At 42.0% G+C, this 21,431-nt stretch overlaps 1 protein-coding gene across 1 annotated transcript in view; it reads right to left on the bottom strand.

Annotated features, from left to right (window-relative positions):
• Positions 1 to 3,973: 3,973 nt before the first annotated feature.
• LOC132402018 (actin-related protein 2/3 complex subunit 5-A-like) overlaps positions 3,974 to 21,431 on the bottom strand; it is a 39,304-nt gene continuing 21,846 nt past the window's right edge. Inside the window, exons 2-4 of the mRNA XM_059984474.1 lie at positions 8,657 to 8,729; positions 7,919 to 8,095; positions 3,974 to 5,654 (exon numbers count right to left, since the gene is read on the bottom strand). Coding sequence (XP_059840457.1) covers positions 5,592 to 5,654; positions 7,919 to 8,095; positions 8,657 to 8,729 — 313 coding nt within the window. The 3' untranslated portion in view covers positions 3,974 to 5,591. The remainder of the gene's footprint in view (positions 5,655 to 7,918; positions 8,096 to 8,656; positions 8,730 to 21,431) is intronic.

Here is a 21,431-nt window from a genome sequence, read left to right as displayed (position 1 = left end):
TAAATCCTCAGCATTGTATCCTTGCTCTTATATTTTAGTGATTTAGTCCTCTTGAAATTTATGCTAACATTACATTTGTCTTCATTTGTCCACCAATTCAACCTGCAAGTTAATCTTTAGGGAATCCTGTCTGGGGACTTTTGCAACTTCGATTTTTGAATTTTCCCACCATTTAGAAAATAGTTTACACCCTTATTCCTTCTACCAAAGTGCATGACCATACTCTTCCCTACACTGTATTCTACCTGCCACTTCTTTGCCCATTCTCCCATTTTATATGTTCTTCTGCATACAGATTTCAAAGTAAATGTATATCAAAGTACCTATGTCACCACATACAACTCTGAGATTAATTTACTTGCAGGCACAGTCAATAAATCCATAATAGAATAATAACCATAGCAGAATCAATGAAAGACTGCACAAGCTTGGGCATTCAACTAGTGTGAAAAAGACAACCACCTGTGTACGTACAAAAAGAAATAACAATAAATAAATACGCAATAAATATCAAGAACATGTGGGCTGTATCCACTGCTTTTTGTAGGACTTTACACTCAAGGGCATTGGTAATTCCATACCAGGCTGTGATGCAGCCAGTCATTTTCCACGGCCTTGTCTCATTCACCAATCAACTTTTCAGCTCTTTACTTCATCCTCCCACTCAAGGTTTCACCTACCACCCCTCCCCCCACTTTAAAAAATTTTCTCCAGCACCCCTCCCCCCACCCGAAAGGTTTCGGCTTGAAATGTCCACTGCACTCTTTTCCATAGATGCTGCCAGGCCTGTTGAGTTCCTCCAGCACTTTGTGTGTATTGCTCAATTTCCAGCACCTGCAGATTTTCTCGTTTGTACTTGAAGCATTTATAGTTTTCAAATTCCTTTTTTACCATTAGTTTGGGAAATATGACTAAATACTAAAATGGCAAAGAATTGGTTCAATTTATTTTCTTCCGCAGAGTATTGTAATCCAAACCAAATGGCATAGGTGTAAAGAAAGAGCACAATGTTTTCACATAGCCGGTGGCAGGTGTATGGAAGGAGCTGCCAGAGGGAGCAGGAGATGTGGGTACAATTATGACATTTGTAGTTATTTGGATAGGAAAGTCAGAAAGATATGGGCCAAGTGCAGGCAAATGGGCCAAACTCAGTTAGGTAACTTTTCAACATAGACAAGTCAGGATGAAGGGTCTGTTTCTGTGCTGTAATATTATTTTAGCGTCCAGTTAAACGTGCACAAGTATGTGACAACACTTAGAGAGCTATACGTGCACCGCCAGGGAACAGGGACACAAGCTAGGTTGTTTTCTTAGACAAAGCAGGAATAGGGAAGATTTGAATTTAAAGAGACTAGGACACGGCAAACAGGAAACACCCATTTCCTTTAGCCAAGATGCCATCTAGGGGCACTGATTTTAGTGACGTGTAGAAAGATTAAAAGGGATTTCAATACTGCTATTAGCCCCATCAACAGTGAAGGTGTGAAAGGGTGGTTGAAGGTGACTCATTGAGGAAGTGAGACTGCCTAGACCCAGGTGAAGGAATTAGTCCAAATTTCTTTTAATTGCCTAAAGGCATGAGCTGGATGCATTTCATTCCCATAAGTTTTGTTAAGTATTTTTTTAAATCAGCAAATCATTCAACAGAAATTACATGTTACAGAACTTGTGTTTTTCAAGGATGGGGGAGCCGAATAGTCTATTGTAAAAGGGCAGATCAGTAAGATTCATTATTACAATTTTAGAGCATATTGTCGAACTGCTGTAAAATGATTCACAGTACAAGGATTGTCATCTGTAAAACCTCCAGGTCTAGGGCTAAGATTATTTAACACTTTCTATATCTAACGTAAAATCAGTGAAACTGGCATGCCACGCAAGGTACCTGGAAAGCTCTTTTGCCACACTATCCCTACAAGAATACCACAAACAGGCTTTCAGAAGTTTGCACTTGCTGTGTTCCTTAACGTGCGAGTGTTCCTTCCCTTGCACAGTGGTGAAAGGATTTCTCGAACATCAGTGAAGTGTTAAGGAAGTAACAAATGTGCCCAGTGGAAAAAGCAATCTGAATTCTGAGTCACTGACTGTGTTCAGTTGAAGTTTAAAAAGTATTTTAAGCAACCAAATAATTTAGAGACTACTGGTAACACTATCACTATGTAAAGTATCATAATTGGTGAAATTATCAATTGGAGATTTGGAAATGTTAAACATTATTAAAAATAAACTGCACCCAAAAATGCAACTTGGGAGCCGTAGTATAGTACATTGGGTGAAATCCAAGCAGTTGTAGAATTGACAAACCTCGATCCTAAAATATTCCCCAACACCTCGTTACTTCACCCTTTGCATTTACAGCCATCTAACGACAATGTTTTCCATCAGCCCACTTTTCATTCCTGCACAGAAACACTGAGAGCCTGCAAAACACTCACTGTGATGAAGTAAACTAATTTGTAAATCCCAACTCACATTCAAACCCACATTCACTGCCTTCATCGCCCAGCTGCCAACAATTGAGGTCACTGTGCTCCCTTCACATTTGGAGAGCAGGTACAACAGAGCAACTTGATGACTGTGTTGATTTTTTCAAATACTGAGAATCATTTAATGCAACCTCATAGCAAACAAGCTACAGAATTGAAGAAACAAATACAAAGCAGAAGTGACAAATCTTAAGCAATAGAATGTATTGAGCTTAAGAATACTTCTTCCTACACTGAAAATTTTACAAGTCAGTGTTAAATTACAATTAAAGCAAACAACTTTCAGAAAACAATTTTTGATTCTGTTGTATACTGAACTGTGATATTAGTTACAAGTTTTAAGTGCAAATTTGGTGCCCTCACTATTACCTTAGGAATCTGTCCTATGAATAATCAAAGGCAAGATCCTAAGGAATAGGAACAGTTCTCTATAGCCAAAGTCTCACTCCCGACTCCCTGGAGGCAGCTGGGTTGAGAGTGAAACAATCATCCATCAATTTGTTTCCTTTGTTTGCAGAGAAGATCTAGAAGAGGATGCAAGGATCCTTATGAGGTTCTTCCCAAGCAGCTGTGCAATAGAGGAGTCTCTAATCTATGAAAGGCATACCACAAAAACAACAAGTGGTGCTGAAAGACTACTTCTGTGAAAGACGCACTTCAGTCTGCTTGAAACTTGTTTGTCTTCTGATATAAGGTGTCTTCAGGAGAAAATGCTAAAGAACACACTGAAGCTTGGGATGGGGAAGGACTGAAAGTCCAGTCACTGATCGATACCGAGGAGTTAGGTCCAATATAACAAATATTTAAAAGGTATTATTGTTCAAAAAGGCCATGGATGGCATTGGGGCCTAGAGTGTATCAATTTGACAATATTATGAACATAATGCATGATACTGTTTTGATATCAGAAATCCATTAATGAACTCAACAACTGAGCCTCCATAGCCTTCCAGGGTAAAGAGTTCCAAAAACTAACCAGAGCTCACACCCGCATGATGATTATATTAATGTCGAGAAATTCACTGACACCCATTAACAAAGACATTAAGTAGCTCAGGGGGTTGTAGTAATTTACACCTCTGATGATATTCCTGTGAAAAGAATAATAGTTTGCAGGTTCAAGATCCATTCTGAGGATCTAATCTCAATCACTGCTCTACAATGAGAATTTAGAGTGCTGACAAGGCTTTGTGGTCTGCTCAGAGTGGCACTGACTTAAATTTGCAATCAGGTCATTACTACTCAAAATTTAACTCTGATCCAGGCAGTATAAAAGAGCTCTGATGAAAGATTATTGAACTGAAATATTAGGTCTATTTTTATGCTGCCTGACCTGTTGAGCATTTCTAGGATTATAAAGTTTACTTCCAGATTTTGGTATTTGGTAACTTGCCTTCCATTCAATGTAAAAGAGAACTGAACTTCAGATTTCAGGTAAACTGTGTATTGGGAGTTCTTAATTCTTAGCATGTAATAACAAATTACAATTGTAGTTTAGCAACTTTTTATTATCTTAATAAAAGCAATAAAAATCTTGGGGCAATGTGATTAAAGTAATACTTACAACTACAACAGCAATTGCTCAAACTTGAAATACTGATCACACTTAACTCATGTTTCAGGCATAGAAAACTGTGGCTGAGTTATCAAACATTTTGTTCACAATGATTAGGTTTCATAATCCAATAATTTTGCATATTTTTACAAGAGATATGAAGAATATTTAACTCTTGTTTTTTTTACAACATTAGTCAAAGTGAAACTGATTGTCTGCTAGGATTTAGACAACCATCACAGCCATTAAGAGCTCTTTGAAATTTATAAACGTGCTAAAATGAAACTTAGCTTACTCTTGAGTAAACTTGTCCTAACAGAATGTACTCAGCACTCCTTTATGTTCAGAAATATGAAGGGGGAGGTAGGAGAAATCAGCTTCCTTGCTAAAGGCACAAACTTGATCTACAAGTAGGGCAGTTGATCCATTTTCACCTTTTTATTGTGAATTCAAGATTAAGTGATCTGCTATAAAATGAAAAATTAAATCCACCATCAGCTGAAAGCACCTCTTCGAAATAACTAATTGGAATTAGAAAACATGGTACAAAGCAAATGGACACTGGCCATTTTTGTGCCTTCTGTGAACTTACTGCTCTCTGTTATGAACGACAAATCCAAATACTATTTCTGCTACTTTTAAAACAGTGCAAACATTGTATTTATGTTTCATTTTCAAGGAGTAATTTGAAAGCTTTATTAAGATAATTCAAAACCAGTACTAAGTCAGTCATGTCTGCAAACCTTTGATCATAGCTGACACAATAAAAAATTGTGACTGACTACATTTTTGTAAATCCTACAGATGCTAAAACTATCTGAAATGTGTTCAGTTCAGACATCTATTGTACAATTTTTAGTTTTTTTTTCAGAAAGGTGAAACACTGCACCTACACATTGGAAGTAGTCAAATCATTGCCAAGGCCTCTTTATAACGGAATTACTCCTCATGCTAGGAATAATTATGAACAAATGAATTAATCCCCAGAACACCAAAGCCACACACTTTATCATTACCTTTACCAATTGAGGCATGATTTCAAGCAGAAATCTTTCTGGTGATTCTGTATGTTCAGCTTCTATCACTCAGCTAAATACCCAGCTTCAAATTTGAAATGCCCATGATTAATTGTGTGTGTGACTATCACTGAATGGATTAAGTTTGAGTCAATGGATTCACTGTCTGGATAGCACATTCATACTCTGTACCTTTGTTTAATTAAACATTTAAAATAAAAAATCATTTCTGCAAAAGAAAAAAAAAATCTCCAACTTATCAAATACTTCTACACTTTGAATAAAACTGGGCTTTTCAAATGTTCCTGCATGGCTACAAAGTTTGGACTAAATACTGAGCTTATAAAACCAGTTTGGACTGCACCTAAGATTTTGGTTAACAGACAAACAAATTGAGTAAGAAATATAATCTGGTCATAAAAAGCAAGCCAAAACAAAAAAAAAAAAATGACTCCAGTGTTGCACAAACTGGTTCTTTTGGTCTCTGCACCAGCAATTCCTCTGTACCAGACAGGTAATCTTGATCCCATGGTTTTAAACAGTTTTTCTTGCTGTTAGAACTCGGACTACAGATCCCACTCCTCCAACTGCTAACACCTAGAAAACAAGAGAGTCAAAGTAAAAATTGTTGTGTCAACCACAATACAACAATTCTATTGGGTAAGGGAGTGCACAAGGAAAGTGGTCATGGAAAATAATGACAACATCCTTTTAATACAAATACCAAATCATTCTGTACCTGACATGCAGAATGTGAGACGATTGTTAATTTACAGTACAAGTAATTTCACTGAGCAACTTGCTACATCTTGATAATCATTCCTATGCAGTAAATTATATATTAGGTCAGTCAATTTATTCAGGGTATCTCCAAATTAAATGGTAAATTTTATACAATTTAAAAGCTACCTGTTACTAAGTACTTAGTTATTTCTTTGTTAGTGATATCCTGGAGCCAAAAAGCTTTTCACCCGAAAGCTTCTGTATCACAAATGAAATAACTTATATGTAGTAGTACAGAAACCTGCAGCCCAAGCAATCTATGGTACTATTTTCTAATGAAGCTTCCTACTCATCCAGCCTTTCATTATCTTCTTTCATTATGTTGCCTTTCCTTAATCATTTAGATGCACTTCAACCACTTCCTGTGGTGACAAGTTCCACAAACTCACATTTCTGGCAGAGTATGAAGTTCAGAATTAACTATAGGATTACAAGGTGACCATCTTACATTTATGGCTTCTACTTCTCACAAATGAAGAGAAGCGCAGGTACTACTGACAAAGCTGGTTACTGCCCATCCCAATGCAGTTCAAATATTAGTGAGCCACCTAATATTATCTGTCCACCAATTCTTGCAGGTATAACCTTATCATGTTTCTAAACCCTTTTTTTTTACATCCTCACAAATTTATCCATCATCTGTTTTAAGAAGACAATCAGAACTGTATGCAGTATTCAATATGTGGGTCACAGAACAGTGCCCTTTGGCTCTCAATGTCTGCATGGAACACGATACAAAAGTAAACTTTTTTTCCTGCCTGTACATGATCCATACCCCTCCATTCCCTGCATATTTGTATGCTGAAGAGCCGATATGCCACTATTTTATCTGCTTCCAACACTACCCTTCCAGGCACCTTCCACTCTGTTGGAAAAAACTTGATCCACATATCGCCTTTAAACTTTTTCCCTCTCACATTATATACATGTTCTCTAGTACTTCAGCATTACTTCTTAAACCTTCACATCCTTCCTGCAATGGGGTGCCAGAATTGCACACAATATCCCCATGTGCAGCATGGCCAATATCTGATAGAGCAACGATTTCCTTTTCTTTATACTCAATGCTTCAACCGATGAAAGCAAACATGCCAAAATGCCTTCTTTATCACCAAGGTACTTAAGTGGCCATTTTCAGTGAGCTATGAACTTGGATGCCAAAATCCCTTTGTACATCAATGCTGTTAAAGGTCCTGCTGTTAACTGTATACCTTCAACTTGCATCTGACTTCCCGAAGTGTAACACTTCACATCTGCTTGCAATAAACTTCACCTGCTATTTTTCCATCCATATCTGTAACTAATCTATATTCTGCCCTATACTTTAACAGGCCCATAAAAGTCCAGAATTCCAAGAACCTTTGTGTCATCTACGGATTTACTAATCCACTTATCTATATCATCAGTCATCATTCATATTCCAACCTTGTCAAATTCCTTACTAAAGTGCATGCAGACAACATCCACTGCTGTACCCTCAATCACCTCAAGAATTAAACTTAAGTTTGTAAGACAAAAATCACTTTCATAAGAGCTAACAGATCTTGGATAATCAAGGCTTGATTGGGAATAGACACAATGGTTTTGTGTGTCGGAGATCACATCCAACGAACCTTTTGGATTTTTACCAGAGGGAACTAAGAGATTCAGAATTATCTATTTATTACGTGTATGTCAAAACATACAGTATAACAAAATGTATCTATTGCGCTAACAACCAACACAGCCTAAGAATATGCTAGGCACAGCCCGCAAATGTCACCACACACTATGGCACCAATATAGCATGCCCAATATTCATCAGAACAACAGCAACAAAACAGGAAAACTAGCCCCTTTCCTCCCTCCCATCCATCAGTTCACCCATTCCCACATAAAGTCCTCTGTAGAAAATCAAGTTGAATCTCAAGTTGCATCACTTCCAAGGTGTAATTCCACCAAACTGTTATGAAACTGCCTTTACGTCATTACCAACATTGTAGTTTTGCCAGGGCCTGCCAAAGTGGCAACTTTGTTATGGTGTGAAGAATACAAAGGTGGCCTATTTCTCATTTTGATAAATACCACACTATACTAACCTTTTCATGCCATTGTAGTAATATTGCACTACTATTGTCTGATGGTTTTTCAAAACCTTTGTAGATATACTTCATCAGGAGGTCAATACTATTCTTGTCAAGGGACTGAACAGCTTTTTCAATATCATTACTCTTAAATGAAGTCAAAACTTTAACAACTGTATTTTCCGCCCGGTCCTGTTAAAACAAAATAAATTTTGTCATTGACGTTATAGCAATCAATTGAATCAAATGAAGTATAACAACTTAAAATCAAATGGAATTACTTAAGACATAACCTGGCCAGAGGCAAGTTACTTAAATACCACTGCATTTCTGTCTCCCAATTATAAGAACGATCCTTAAATGCTGTATAGGTATGGAGCACCATGTGAGAGAATAACATTAGCTCAAACAACATCTGAGCATCTGATTAGGTAGTCAGTATATAATTCAAGCAAAAAAAGTTTTTATAAAGCAGCACATTTATTGCTACCAAGTTTGATTGAACCATGTTGAAAGAGAAATTATGCAGTTCTGTGAACTGATGCTTATTAATGTATCATTAACATGGAAATTGAACAAACATTTTCACATATTAAGTTTTTTAAAGCTTAACTAAATTTGACCTGAAAACCTGAATTACAAACAAAGAAAATGTGTGTATTAAAATTAGTGCAAAACCCAGAAACTAACAGAAAGAAACCACAGTGTTTTCAGCTATTAATAACACACAGCACTTTAGCCCTTCAACTTTACCTTAACAGCCTGGTTTTTTGTATTGATTGGAGGATTCTTTAGAGCTGCTTGAAGAGCTGCATTCAGATTTCCTGTGCACAGATATTAAGGAATAGAACATACCAGACTTCACCTAAATAACACCAGCACAAATGGATAAAAGATAATGCATTTTAAGTGGATTTTACTTTCAATAATAGAGTGACAGAAGGATGTTTTCCACGTTGTCTTTAACAACATTAAATTTGAAAATTATTGCAATTTCTTTAATAATAAGGGCCAGTTTTTGAAGAAAACTCCATAGTTCACAGAATATTATGATAATTATTAATGCCCTAAGATATCCAATTCAAGCTAAGTTTTTCCAGCACACATGGCATATGCGAGTTAAAACATTTTCTGTTCCAACAATTTCCTCTATTTTAATCTTGGGTATTCTCTGCAATTTCACAGCCAATTATATTCTTTCATTTTGCAGTCTTTTATTTGACGAATTCTTTACAATTAACTGCCAATGTACTCTTACTGTAGTATACTACAAATCATATGGAAATGAATTTGCATTTGTTGCTCAAGACCAAATATTTTATTTTGCTAAATTCTATCTGGCACCACAGTGCTTTAGCAGTTAGTGTAATGCTAATACAGCTGAGAGCGTTCCAGAGTTCAATTATGGTGCCGTTCTGTATGGAGTCCCTGCATGTACTTCCCTGTGGAGCGCATGGCTTTTCTCTGGGTGCTCCAGTTTCTCCCCACAGTCCCAAAGTGTACTGGGTAGATCAACTGTTCATTGCAAATTGTCCTGTGATTAGGTTAGGTTTAGTCAGGGTTGTGGGGTTGCTGGGGCAGCACAGATCAAATGTCCAAAGGACATACTCCATGCTGTATTGCTAAATAAGCATACTCAATAATTCATCTTTGTGCGACAAGAGAACACACAATAGTCTCTGTTTTACTAGTTCGTACATTATTATTGCACATTGGTAAATTTATTGTGTATATTATTCTGTTCTTTATTATTAGTAAAATTATTATATTTATTATTATTGCTAAGTGTGTTTTTAAGTGCTGCTATAATGAAATAATTTCTCACTCGGGATCAATAAAGTACTTATTATTATTAAATAACATAAATAAAAACAAATTACTCCTCAAGTTAGAAGTCTAAATGAAAACAACTAGCTTCTACTCTCGGAATAACAAGGGGAGAGAAAAACATGTGGCATCTTCAACATATACAAAAATATTTGGAATCCAGAGTGAAGGTTTTGGAATGCAGCTACTATCATGCAGTTGGTTGAAAAAAACAGAGACAACTACAACTGCTCAAACATCAAATAAGATTAATAAACCAGCTAATGAGTTCTGATACAGAAACAGGTTAGTAATTGAATCCTGGTCACACATATACAATACTGTGCAAAGGTTTTAGGCACATATATAAAGTTAGGGTGCCTAAGACTTTTGTATAGTACTATAGTTGTCAATGTGGAGTGGAGAGTGAATTTGTAAATTTTGCAGGAGCAAACGATGTTGGGAATGCTGAGGGTGGAACGCTTGAAAAGGGGTGTGGGACACATGGCAGAGAAGGAATGTCAGGGGTAGGACGTGGTGCGGGTCTAGACACACCCAGCCCTGAGACACCAGGCATGGTCATTTGATTCCAAACAATTGGTTTATTGATCATTACAGAATGTCTCTCTAATTCCCACCTCCCTTCCCCTTTTCCCAACCATGATACCTCCTTCCTGCCCCCTTCTTACTCTCAGTCCACAATAGAGACCCATATCAGAATCAGGTTTATTATCATCACTCACATGTCATGAAATTTGCTTTTTTGCAGCAGCAGTACCGTGCAATACATAAAATTACTGCAGTACTGTGCAAAAGTCTTAGGCACACTAGCTATATATATGTGCCTAAGATTTCTGCACAGTACAATATTAATTATTGATTAATAAGTTGATCATAGTATCGATTATTTTATATCCACCAGAACTTGCAAACAAGATTTTATTAAAAAGACATCTAAAGATAACCATGCAGCATTTTCACATAATCTTGGGTGGCACTTCAGCTAATTATAAAATGCATTTTTCAATAACAGGAGTGATACCTACCAAGCTAAAAGGTCACACCACAGAGAAGAAAAATTACATTTTGTATTGCACACCTTTGTTAGTTTTCCTCAAATTCAAATGCTTATTGAAATTAGCTAATTTTCAGTCAACTGGTATTCAGTGCTGATGAGTTATGACTGACATGGAAACTCCCTGTGAAACTAAACTTACCTAATGCATCAAGAAAAATATACCAAATTTATAAAATAGTAATTATTTTAAAAAATTCTATATTTTTATTATAGCCATAATTTATGCAAGTGTTAATTATTAGAGGCTTACAACAGTGTTTGCTAGCATTTTGATGAAAACAGCAAAATAACAATTTATTTTATTGAGATACAGAGTGGAAAAGGCCCTACTGGCCTTTCAAATGCTTCCCAGCAACCCCCAATTTAATGCTAGCCTAATCAGGACAGTTTACAATGACCAGTTGACTTACTAAACTTTTGGACCATGGGAGGAAATTGGAGCACCCAGAGAATATTCATGCTTTCCACAGGAAAGATGCACAGAATCCCTACAGATGATGATGGAATTGAACTCTGAACTCTGACTCCCTGAGCTGTAATAGCATCACGCTAACCTTTACACTACTGTGGCACCAACAATACTGCAGGAAGTGCAAATGGATATCCGAAACCTGAATAAACAGAGCGTGTAACCAAATTGATTTAAGGACAATGATACTAACTGTGTACCATTTAAAAAGTACAAATCAAAGGGGGTGAATTTAATGCTAAGTGCAGTATAGAGGAAAGGATTGACCAACATAGCCAAGAGTCAAATGAAGCATTTGACAGTAATTGATATATCAAAGCATTTAAATGATTTTTGTATTTAAATGATAGCATTCTGTGTTGACTTTAGTGTGATTCACCTACTAACAAAACAGGTCAATGCCTTAGCCTTATGTTCATCTTCACAGCATCAGGACATTAAAGACACTGTAGCGGTGTGCTACAAACAGCGCTAAAATTACGACACGGAGTCGGTAACTGCAGTCGAAGGAAAAACTTTATTCGAAAACTTCAGCCTCACTTTTAAGCCTCTGTCAACCGGCCCCCCATGGCGAAGAGGCTCCAAAGCTCTGTGCTCGCAAACCCCCGTAGGCTATCTAATTGTGAGTCGGTTCGCATACGCTAGGAAATGAGCCGCCACATAACCCCCCCCCAGAACCGGCGATACACCCCCCAATGTCCACAGCCTGGGCCAGAACCTGCTTGGGAGGTCGGCCTCTGCGCCGAGGCGCCGGAAACTCGGCCGGTTGCGCCAGGTCCACATGGGCCGGCTTGAGGCGGTCCACCGTGAAAACCTCCTCCTTCCCCCCAACGTCCAGCACGAACGTGGACCCGTTGTTCCGGAGCACCGTAAACGGCCCCTCGTATGGCCGCTGCAGCGGTGGCCGATGCCCGCCCCTTCGTACAAACACAAACTTACAGTTCCGTAGGTCTTTGGGTACGCAGGTCGGGTGCCGCCCATGCTGTGAAGTGGGTATGGGGGCCAGGTTACCGAGCTTCTCGCGAAGTCTGCCCAGGACTGCAGCGGGTTCTTCCTCTTGCCCCCTCGGGGCTGGTAGGAACTCCCCGGGGACGGCCAGGGGCGCGCCGTATACCAACTCGGCCGACGAGGCGTGCAGGTCGTCCTTGGGCGCTGTGCGGATGCCGAGAAGGACCCAGGGAAGCTCGTCCGCCCAGTTGGCTCCTCGCAGGCGGGCCATGAGGGCCGACTTCAGGTGACGGTGGAAACGCTCCACTAGCCCGTTCGACTGTGGGTGGTAGGCAGTGGTGTGGTGCAGCTGAGTCCCCAAAAGGCTGGCCATAGCTGACCACAGGCTGGAGGTGAACTGGGCGCCTCTGTCGGAGGTAATGTGGGCTGGTACACCAAAGCGGGATATCCAGGTGGCGATCAGGGCTCGGGCGCAAGATTCGGAGGTGGTATCGGTGAGCGGGACCGCCTCTGGCCATCTTGTGAACCGGTCCACGATAGTCAGGAGGTAACGCGCTCCGCGCGACACTGGCAGGGGGCCCACGATATCCACATGAATGTGGTCGAAACGCCGGTGGGCGGGATGGAACTGCTGCGGTGGGGCTTTGGTGTGCCGCTGAACCTTGGCCGTCTGGCAGTGCATGCACGTCCTGGCCCATTCACTGACCTGTTTGCGGAGTCCGTGCCAAACGAACCTGCTGGAAACCATCCGGACAGTTGTCCGGATGGAGGGATGCGCCAAGTTATGAATGGAGTCGAAAACACGTCGCCGCCAGGCTGCGGGGACGACCGGACGGGGCTGGTTGGTGGCGACGTCACAGAGTAGGGTCCTCTCACCTGGGCCCACGGGGAAGTCCTGGAGCTGCAAACCAGAGACTGCAGTCCTGTAACTCGGAATCTCCTCATCTACCTGCTGTGCCTCTGCCAGTGCCTCAAAGTCTACCCCTTGGGAAAGGGCATGAACGGTAGGGCGAGAGAGCGCATCCGCCACGACATTGTCCTTACCCGAGACGTGCCGGACATCCGTTGTGTATTCAGAGATGTAGGACAGGTGGCGTTGCTGGCGGGATGACCAGGGGTCGGATGCTTTCGTAAACGCAAAGGTAAGCGGTTTGTGGTCCGTGAACGCGGTGAAGGGCCGACCTTCTAGGAAGTACCTGAAATGCCGGATTGCCAGGTAGAGCGCCAACAGTTCCCGGTCAAAAGCACTGTACTTGAGCTCGGGTGGCCGCAGGTGTTTGCTGAAAAACGCCAGGGGTTTCCAGCGACCTGCGATGAGCTGCTCCAGCACCCCACCGACTGCCGTGTTTGATGCGTCCACTGTGAGGGCGGTAGGGGTGTCCATTCTGGGATGTACTAGCATTGCGGCGTCAGCCAAAGCTTCCTTCGTTTGAACGAAAGCGGCGGCGGACTCCTCGTCCCAGGTAATGTCCTTGCTCGGACCCGACATCAGGGCGAACAGGGGGCGCATGATCCGGGCAGCTGAAGGGAGGAAGCGGCGGTAGAAATTGACCATACCTACGAATTCCTGAAGGCCTTTGACCGTGGTGGGTCGGGGGAAGTGGCGGACCGCATCTACCTTAGCGGGCAGAGGGGTTGCCCCGTCTTTAGTAATCCTGTGGCCCAGGAAGTCAATGGTATCAAGTCCGAACTGGCATTTGGCAGGGTTAATTGTAAGACCGTACTCACTCAGTCGGGCGCAGAGTTGACGGAGGTGGGACAGATGCTCCTGACGACTGCCGCTGGCTATGAGGATGTCATCCAAATAGATGAACGCGAAGTCCAGGTCCCGTCCCACCGCGTCCATTAACCGCTGGAACGTCTGTGCGGCATTCTTCAGGCCGAACGGCATGCGGAGGAACTCGAAGAGGCCAAACGGGGTGATGAGAGCCGTCTTGGGGACGTCGTCAGGATGCATCGGGATTTGATGGTACCCTCGGACAAGGTCGACCTTGGAGAAGATCCGGGCGCCGTGCAGGTTTGCCGCAAAGTCCTGAATGTGCGGCACAGGGTAGCGGTCCGGTGTGGTAGCCTCGTTCAGCCTGCGGTAGTCGCCGCACGGTCTCCAGCCCCCCGTCGCTTTGGGCACCATGTGCAGGGGGGAAGCCCAGGGGCTGTCGGACCGCCGGATGATCCCCAATTCCTCCATTCTCTGGAACTCCTCCTTCGCCAGTCGGAGCTTGTCCGGGGGAAGCCGCCGAGCACGGGCATGGAGGGGTGGTCCCTGTGTCGGGATGTGGTGCTGTACGCCGTGCCTGGGCATGGCTGCTGTGAACTGCGGTGCCAGAACCGATGGGAACTCCGCCAGGACCCTGGTGAAGTCGTTGTCGGACAGCGTGATGGAGCCGAGGTGAGGGGCTGGCAACTGGGCCGCGCCCAGGGAGAACGTCTGAAAGGTCTCGGCGTGTACCAGTCTCTTCCTGGGCAGGTCAACCAGCAGGCTGTGAGCTCGCAAAAAATCCGCACCCAGAAGCGGTTGGGCTACGGCGGCCAGTGTGAAGTCCCACGTGAACTGGCTGGGGCTGAACTGTAGCTGCACCTGACGGGTGCCATAGGTCCTTACTGTGCTGCCATTCACGGCCCTCAGGGGGGGACCCGGTGCCCTGCTGCGAGTGTCGTAACTTGTCGGAGGTAAAACGCTGACCTCAGCCCCAGTATCGACCAAAAAGCGGCGTCCCGACCTGCTATCCCACACATACAGGAGGCTATCCCGATGGCCAGCCGCCGTAGCCATCAGCGGCGGCTGGCCCTGGCGTTTCCCGGGAACTTGCAGGGCGGGCGGCAACGGCGGGCTTCTGCGCCCCACCGCTGGTGGTAGAAGCACCAGTGGTCATTGGGCCGGGGGTTAGTGGGCTCTGCGGCCGGGCCTGGACTGGTTTGCTGCCGGGAGCGTGGCTGGGTGATCTGTGCGATGGACGCCCCGCTCACCTTTTTGGCGTTCCACAGCAAGTCCGCCCGGGCTGCCACCTTCCGGGGGTCACTGAAATCCGCGTCGGACAGCAGCAGGCGTATGTCCTCGGGCAGCTGCTCCAGGAATGCCTGCTCAAACATGAGGCCTGTGTGTCCCTCGGCCAGAGACAACATCTCGTTCATTAAAGCCGATGGAGGTCTGTCGCCCAAGCCATCCAGGTGCAGTAAATGGGCAGCCCGCTCGCGCCGTGAGAGTCCGAAAGTCCTGAGGAGCAGGGCTTTGAATTCCGTGTACTTGCCGTCTGCCGGGGGCGACTGTACGAACTCCGCGACCTGGGCCGCTGTGTCCTGGTCGAGGGAGCCCACCACGTAGTAGTAGCGGGTGTCTTCTGAGGTGATCCGGCGAACGTGGAATTGGGCTTCGGCTTGCTGGAACCATAGGTCCGGGCGCTGTGTCCAGAAACCCGGCAGTTTCAACGAAACCGCATGAACAGAGGCGGCGTCGGTCATTTCTGGTCCAAAAATCGTTTGGACCGTCGGGGTCACCAATTGTAGCGGTGTGCTACAAACAGCGCTAAAATTACGACACGGAGTCGGTAACTGCAGTCGAAGGAAAAACTTTATTCGAAAACTTCAGCCTCACTTTTAAGCCTCTGTCAACCGGCCCCCCATGGCGAAGAGGCTCCAAAGCTCTGTGCTCGCAAACCCCCGTAGGCTATCTAATTGTGAGTCGGTTCGCATACGCTAGGAAATGAGCCGCCACAACACCATGATATTCTTTATTGCTACAGCTCCCCCGTAGCACTAAGAGTACAGAGGGGATAGAACCAGTATAAAGTGTTGAAGGACTGGTATGTGACAGGAACTGGCAGATGATAAGTGAAACTAAACAAGGACTGGAGTGATCTCCAAACTTCTAAACCTGGGACTCTTTGCAACTGCATCCTTGACTTTCTGATCAACAGATTGCAATCAGTAAAGATATAAAGCAACACTTCTACCACAATCATTCAAAACATTGATGTCCCACAAGGCCGCATCCTCAGTCTCCTACTCTGCTCCCTATACACCCAGGACTATTTGGGCAGATTCTGCTCTAACTCCAACTACAAGTTTGCAGGTGATACCATAGATAGACTGTATGTGGAGTCATGACAATAACCTCTTCCTCATTGTCAGTAAAACAAAACAGTGGTTATTTACTACAGGAACAGGAAGGAGAGCACATGCTCCCATTTAAATTAACAGTGCTCAGGTTGAGAGTTGAGCGTTTCAAGCTCCGAGGAGATAACATCACTAATAATAGCCTGTGCATGTCCAACCACACAGATGTTATGGCCAAGAAAGCTCACCAGTGCATCTACTTCTTTACAAGGAGAAAGAAATATAGGTATATCCCCACTGACCTTCAATTTTTATCAATGCTCACAAGAGAGCACCCTATCCAGATACATCATGACTTGGTAAGGCAATTGCTCTGCCCGAGACTGCAAGAAACTACAGAATTATGGACACAGCTCATCACATCATGGAAACTGACCACTGCTGCATGGGTCCCATCTACACTTTGTTGTGCTAGAATAATCAAAGATCTCAGCCATCCTGGACATTTTCTCTTTTTCCCTTCCCATTGTGCAGAAGATGCAAAAGCTTGAAAGCATATATCGCAAGGCCCAGTTATAAGACTATTGAACATTTGCTTCATTAATATGATAGACTTAACCACACAATACATTTAATTACGACATTGAACCTTGTTGTCTACCTGCACTGCACTTGCTTGTAACTATAACACTTTATGCTGCATTGTTTTACCTTGTACCACCTTAATGATTTATTGCAATGAAATTATCTATATGGATGGAATGCAAGACAAATCTTACATTATACCTCTGTACTTATGACTTATGTTTTAAGTACTTATGAACTTAAAACAATTTACATTAACTGAACAAATACATAAATTTCAGTGTTCAGTCTACTTGGACCCCTTCCCAAAGCTAATAGACATCCCTTAGAATGTCCATTGATAATCCATAAAAAAATCTGTAGATGCTACAAGTCTGAAATATTAAAAGAAACATTCAGCAGGTTAAGTTGTATCTGTGGAAAGAAATGGAATAATTGTTTTAGGCCGTAGATCCTGCATCAAAACTTCTAAGACCCAAAACATTTGTCTTAGTAAGATGTTACCTGATCAGTTGACTTTTTCCAGTATTTGTTTTTATATTGGTAACATCCTCTCTCTCATGCATCCAAATATATAAACCGTGACTCTCTTAAAGGCCAGATAACCTGAATGCCTAAGTAAAGAAGAAACAGGTATGTGGCCAGACAGTGATGAAGATAGCTGGAAGCATGAAAGCATGGGCAGAAATGGAGCAGTATAGATGCCACCAACAGAAACTAGAGAAATTAAACAGGAAGTGTGAGGAAGAGGATGCTGTCACTCATGAATTCACCTGAGCAATGGTGCAGTTAAGAGTATATTGAATCAAGTGGATGAAGCCTTTGGTGAGCATGACACAATAAAGCATTTGCAGCAAAAGTCTGACTACACATGTCAGTCTTACTAGAAAATGTCTGCCATGGCACATAGTTTGAAATTGATTTGGAACTGCAAACATAGAAAATAAAAGCATTGCCCATAGTGAAGCCCTGAGATATTTGGCAATTATTCCATTTACATTTTGTGATAGCGAGAAAAGCCTTGTACTGATTAACATGGAAACAGATCAAGCATGCAATTTCTCCTTACTGGGAAATAAATGAAGCATGGGACTGATTGGCATACTCTAAGAATCAGCAATTGGTATAATGTCATGAGAAAATATGAAAATGTGAAAAGGTGAAATAATTTTGGTAAAGATAAACTAAAAATTGAGCCAAAAATATTTCAAACTGTATATATACATGCAACTATTCAGCAAACAACCCCTTCATTAGAGAAATGCAAAGAACAACGCTATGTAAAAAAGTGTTTTCTGTGAATTATTTAAGGCTGACCCTTTTTTCTGAGATCATGCTCAAGTTCTAGGCTCTTTAGAGGAAAGACCTACTTAACATCTATTCAATCAATATATCCCAGAATTGTGTACATTTTATTGAGATCATCTGTCATTCCTCTAAATTCAAGCAAGAGTAACATTTATCATTCACTCATCATAGAACAATTTCCTCATACTCAAACCAACTTGTGTTTATTGTGTCTTTCTGTTCAATCTAAACAATTTAATACTGTTTACTTATTCTTTTGCACAAATTAAATCTAAAAACCATCTCCAATAATATTACAGAAATTGTGTTTACCCAAAAATCTTCGAACTTTCTTTAGTGGACATTAATGTGGCAATTCAAATTTTAACCAAAACTATAAATATTGGTTTCTCACCAGGTTACCCAATTAGGATATTATATTTAAAAGTTATTCATTGTACATAAAGTACTGCAATATTAATATATACATGCAAGTGGCCACTTTATTAGGTGCCTCCTTTACCTAAAGTGGCTACTGAGTGTATGTTCATGGTCTGCTACTGCTGTCGCCCATCTACTTCAAAGTACAATGTGCAGTGTGTTCAAAGATGCTCTTCAATATATCACTGACTACTGCTGCCTTCCTGTCAGCTTGAACCAAACTGCCCATTCTTCACTGACTTCTCTCATTTTTTTTTGCTGAGAACTGCTGCTCACTGGATTTTTTTTGGTTTTTTTGCACCATTCTCTGTAAACTCTAGAGATCATTGTGCTTGAAAATTCCAGGAGATCAGTAGTTTCTGAGATACTCAAACTACCCCATCATCTGGCACCAGCAAACATTCCACAGTCAAAGTCACTTATATCATATTTCTTCCCCATTCTGATATCTGGTCTGAAAAACCGAACCTCTTGAGCAAGCTTGCATGCTTTAATGCTTGAGTTGCTGCCACAATTGGCAGATTTTTACATTAACAAGCAGGTATACCTAATAAAGTGGGTACTCAGTGTACATGTCACAACATGTATCCAAATTTCAGTTTCTTGTTTTAACCTCCTACACAAAACAATAGTCAGATCCAGTTGTGGATTCCCAACAAATGTTTTTTTGTTTCAAAGCCTACAGTTATAAAGTTACTTCACTTGAGCCAACTGGGAAACAACTTTCAATAAAAACATATTTTATGCTATACATAGATTAATATATTTGCATTGGCTGGATTTCTCCTTAACTTTGAGCCGGAGGCTTGATTGACAAGCTACTGATGGGAACGCATTTGGAATTTTACATTTAATGTATTATGGAGATCTCCATCAAGTCATGCACAGAATTCGCATTTGAAAGTCAATATTAATCTGCATCCAGCATCCTTTAGTCCAGGGTTTCCCAACCTTTTTATGCCATGGACCAATACCATTAAGCAAAGTGCTTGTTTACCTCAGGTTGAGAACCCCTGCTTTAGACAGTACAACTGAATGCAAAATAACAAAAAAAGTACTCTTTCATGCAGCACACACAAAATGCTGGAGGAACTCAGCAGGCCGTGCAGCATCATCTATGGAAAAGGGTACAGTCACTGTTTCCAGCTGAGACACTTCAGCAGGACTGGAGGAAAAAAGGCTGAGTAGATTTAAAACGCGGGGATAAGGGGGAGGGGGAGAGAGAGACAAAAGGTGATTGGTGAACCTGAAGGAGGAGGGGTGAAGTAAAGAGCTGTGAAGTTGATTGGTGAAAGAGATACAGGGCTGGAGAAGGCCATATGATAGGAGAGGGCAGAAGGTCATGGAAGAAAAGGTGGGAGGAGCACCTGAAGGAGATAATGGGCAGGCAAAGAGATAAAATGAGGGGGGAAAAGTGGAATGGGAGGGGGGGAGGGGGACATTACTGGAAGTTTGAGAAATAAATGTTCATACCAGTTCCAACAGAATGCCACCACCACCAAGCACATCTTTCCATGCCCCTCCCACACAGGAATCGCTCCCTACTTGACTCCCTTGTCCATTTGTCCCTCCTGGCACTTATCCTTGCAAGCGGGACAAGGGCTACACTTGCCATGACACCTCCTCCCTCACTACCATTCAAGGCCCTAAACATTCCTTCCAGGTGAGGCTGTACTTCACCTGCAAGTCTGCTGGGGTAATATACTGTGTCTGGTGCTCACTGTGTGGACTCCTGTATATCAGTGAGACCTAATGTAGGTTGGAAAACCGCTTCGCCGAGCACCTACACTCCGTCTGCCAGAAAAAGCGGGATGTCCCAGTGGTCACCCATTTTAATTACACTTCCCATTCTTAATCCAATATGTCAATTCAGGGCCTTCTCCACTGTTGTGATAAAGCCACACTTAGGTTGGAGGAACACCACCTAATATTCCATCTGGGTAGCCTCCAACTTGATGGCATGAATATCGATTTTGCAAACTTCCGGTAATACCACCCCTCTCCTTCACCATTTCCCACCCCATTTTCTCTTTCTCACATCATCTCTTTACCTGCCAATTGCCTCCTTCTGGTGCTCCTCCCCCCTTTTCTTTCTTTCACAGTCTGTCTTCTATCAGATTGGCCCCTTCTCCAAACCTGTATCCCTTTCATCAATCAACTTCCCAGCTCTTTACTTCCCCCTTTAGGTTTCACCTATCACCTTGTGTTTCTCAATCCCCTCCCTTCCACCTTTAAAATCTGCTCCTCATCTTTTTTTCTCCAGTCCGACATTCCTCCGCCCCCCCCCCCCATAGATGCTGCCTGACCTGCTGAGTTCCTCCAGCAGTTTGTGTGTGTTGCTTGGATTTTCAGCAACTGCAGTTTTTCTGTTTCAATGACAAACAATTTTCATTTATTCTGCCAATCACTTCAAAACTTCAAATTATTGATAACCATCCACCTTTCTGTTAATGTAAATAAGTTCTACTCATTTACTGTCCTTTGAACATCTTTATCAAACTTTCTCAATCTGCTTTTATTAGAAAAACAACCTTGGTATCTATGATCTCTCCATATAACTGAAGCCCTACAAATGTGGCAATGTTCCAATAATCTTTCTGTACTCCCTCTCAAGCTTTGATATGCTTCTTAATGAGCAGAACCCAGAACTGAACGCAAACAGTGAATATATTACAAAGCTATAGTTGGACTTGTTATACTCCTATGCCTCTATTAAAAATACACAAAATAACCACTTATTTAAAAGCTTTAGGACATTCTACTCCACTCAAATGTTTGTTCACACATATCAACAACATTTATATTTCATATGCATATTCAAAATGAATTACTTCATATGCCTATGCTAATAATTTTGTTAG

The sequence above is a fragment of the Hypanus sabinus genome, chromosome 11, assembly GCF_030144855.1.
Source record: "Hypanus sabinus isolate sHypSab1 chromosome 11, sHypSab1.hap1, whole genome shotgun sequence".
Taxonomy (NCBI): Eukaryota; Metazoa; Chordata; class Chondrichthyes; order Myliobatiformes; family Dasyatidae; genus Hypanus; species Hypanus sabinus.
This window is presented reverse-complemented; position numbering and strand designations above follow the sequence as displayed.